Source organism: Galeopterus variegatus, unplaced genomic scaffold, assembly GCF_000696425.1.
Source record: "Galeopterus variegatus unplaced genomic scaffold, G_variegatus-3.0.2 Scaffold6402, whole genome shotgun sequence".
Classification (NCBI taxonomy): Eukaryota; Metazoa; Chordata; class Mammalia; order Dermoptera; family Cynocephalidae; genus Galeopterus; species Galeopterus variegatus.
Window position 1 is genome coordinate 45935 of NW_007732513.1, and position 3033 is coordinate 48967.

Consider the following 3033-nt stretch of genomic DNA (forward strand, 5'->3'; position numbering starts at 1 on the left):
AACATCCGCTAGGGGGCTCTCAACCCTAGACTTGGTGTTTACAGCGCCATGCTCAGCCAGTGAGCGAACCGGCCATCCCTATATGGGATCCGAACCCGTGGCCTTGGTGTTATCAGCACCACACTCTCCCGAGTGAGCCACGGGCCGGCCCGGTGAGTGAATCTTGAACTTGTCAGACCCTGCCTCAGTTTCCCTGCAAGAAGAAACCCATTTTTAAAAAACCTTTATTAACACATAATTTACATACCAGAAAATTCACCCATTTGAAGTATATAATTAGTGGTTTTTAGTATATTCACAGAGTTGTGCAGTTATCACTACAATCCAGTTTTAGAACATTTCCGTCACCCCCAAAAGATCCCGTGTGTCCGTTTGCAGTCAGTTCCCATTTCCACTCCCATCCCCAGGCAACCATGAATCTGTTTTCTGTCTCTAGATTTGCCTTTTCTGAGCATTTTATATAAATGGAATCATACAATAGTCAGTCTTTTGCATCTGGCTTCTATCACTTAGCATAATGTTTTTGAAGTTTGGAAACCAACTTCTGTATATCAAATTACAACGTCAGTTCCCTTAGAGGCTGAATTTAGTTGTCTTTCAGCTGACCCAGCTTCAATTCCGATGCAGAATGTCTGCATCCTCCCTCCTAAGAGGTATATACCCCTAGATTCCACTTCTCAGATGATTTTTCGTACCCTTCTGGATAATCCCAATGGCCCCAAACTGCATAGAATGCAGCAATCAATATTAATAAAGCCTCTCCACTTTCATCATGTTTCTGACTGTCTTCCTCCATCTGGGGTGAATCAAGGTGACACTTTTCCTTTTCCAGCTGAAACCCTCCCTCTTACTGCACAGCATCCCCAACAGCTTGGAAAAGATGTCCCTTTGGTCTCATTTCCTGTCCTTTGACTCACCATCTACCAGTTTGGTTTTAGTTCGTCTTTGTGAACGCCACGTGAGACACCTCCATGGAGACTCCTTAAGTCAGCTCATGAACGGTCCCATCAGGAAGAAGCTCAAAATTATTCCTGAGGATTACTCCTGGGGAGGTATTTATATGACCTAATCAAGTGCCGTTTGTGGAGTTGGGGTTGAAGAGAAGTACACATTCAGAGGCCTTAATTTGTAGAGTGGGTTTTGTTGGTGGTGATGGTTTGTTGCAGGTAAAGGAATATTACTGCCCACGTTTCATAGATGAGCAAACAGATAAGAGACAGTACATGACCACCAAAATCAGTTTAAAATAAGAGGTTGGTAGGGAAGTAGATGGGGAGAGAAATACACATGATTCATTGAATCAATAATCGTTGAAACCTGATGTGGGTACACAGGGATCATTATATCTATGAGGGCACTTCAGAAAGTTTGTGGAAAAATAGAATTAAGATTAAAAAATGGACCTTTTGAAGTACCCCATACTCTTCTCTTTTGTATCAGTTTAAACTTTTCTTTTTTTTTTTTTTTTTATGACCGGTAAGGGGATCTCAACCCTTGACTTGATGTTGTCAGCACCACGCTCTCCCAAGTGAGCTAACCGGTCAACCCTATATGGGATCCAAACCCGTGGCCTTGGTGTTATCAGCACCACACTCTCCTGAGTGAGCCACAGGCCGGCCCCTGGACATGGCTTTTTAAAAAATATTTTTTATTATGGAAAAGTTTAAACCGGGCCGGCCCGTGGCTCACTCGGGAGAGTGTGGTGCTGATAACACCAAGGCCACGGGTTAAGATCCCCTTACCAGTCATCTTTTATAAAAAAAAAATAAAAATAAATAAAAAATAAAAAATAAAAAGTCATGTCCAAGGCCGTAGCTGGTTGCAGGTGAGATTTCCCCAGCCAGGGGTGCTTTGCAGATATCAGACATGCCCATGTGCTTGGACAGGTTTTGACCATCTCTCTCTTCTTAGCCTCCCAAAGCATCCTGATGCTGAATGTGGTCTGGCATCTACCACATTCTGTTCTGAAGGCCATAGTGAGGAAATACTGGGGTCCTTAGAGATAGGGCCAGGTAGAAATTTTGGATAAGTTCCTACTTAGTCATATAGGGATGCCTTGAGCAAGCAGGACTCACAGGTTTCTGGAGAGAAAACAGTCCAAGCTAAGGATGGTTTTAATGTGTGTCCAAGATACCCCAAGGCTAGGGGGTTAGGATGCTTCATTCTAGGGTGACTCATTGGCAGCTGCTGAGAGGCTAAGACTTGACTCTGCTCCTGGGTTCCTCAGGGAGATGGGTCATGCTGTCCCAACCTGCAGTCACCAGAGGGCTCATCCTAAACTGGTATCTTCATTTCCCCTCATTCCTTAGAATTTTATAGAAATGAAAAAAAATTAATGAGATCAAATAAAAAGATAGAAAATGGTGTCAGAAGCTGCAAGGGGTGGGTACACCTGTGGGAAGCTATCATGGCACTGAGAGATGGGAGGAGTCACAGGAGGCCAGGTATAGGCCAAGCCCGTGAGAGCACATCTGTTCAGCTCACCTCCTCATTTTATCTTTACGATGGTCTTTTCCAGTCCCTGCTTCTCTGGTTAGAGGGACCCTCCCTGCCCAGTGTGGCTGGATGGGTAAGGTGATTATCAGATTTTGCAGATGTTTGCTAGAGAAAACTCTCTTTGGCTCCAGATCTGTCTGTGTGTAGTTCAGAAAGGACAGACTGTCCTTGGCCAACACCCCCAGGTTCTTGAGTTCCAATTTGTAGTGGAGCATACGTACTTAGAGTCAGCCAGGCCTGAGTTCAAATCTCAGCTTGCTACTCTGACTAGCTATTTCACTCTGGGCATGTTCCTTAGTCTCTCTGAGCCTCATTTTCTTTCTTTCTTTCTTTCTTTTTTTTTTTTGTGGCTGGCTGGTACAGGGATCCAAATCTGTGACCTTGTTGTTATGAGGCTGAGCTCTAACCAACTGAACTAACCAGCCAGCCCCTCATTTTCTTTAACTGTTGTACAGGTTACTTCTCCTTATCTCCTAGGGTAATGATGAAGAAGAAATGGGATATCCCTTGTGAAATGCTTACTTAGCGCAGTGACTG

The 3033-nt window shown here is 44.2% G+C and overlaps 1 protein-coding gene across 1 annotated transcript in view; it reads left to right on the forward strand.

Moving 5' to 3' along the window:
- The window catches only part of SCPEP1 (serine carboxypeptidase 1), a 44620-nt gene that overhangs the window by 26227 nt on the left and 15360 nt on the right, over nt 1-3033 (forward strand). The window contains exon 9 of the mRNA XM_008590830.1: nt 939-1052. Within this exon, the coding sequence (XP_008589052.1) occupies nt 939-1052 (114 nt within the window). The remainder of the gene's footprint in view (nt 1-938; nt 1053-3033) is intronic.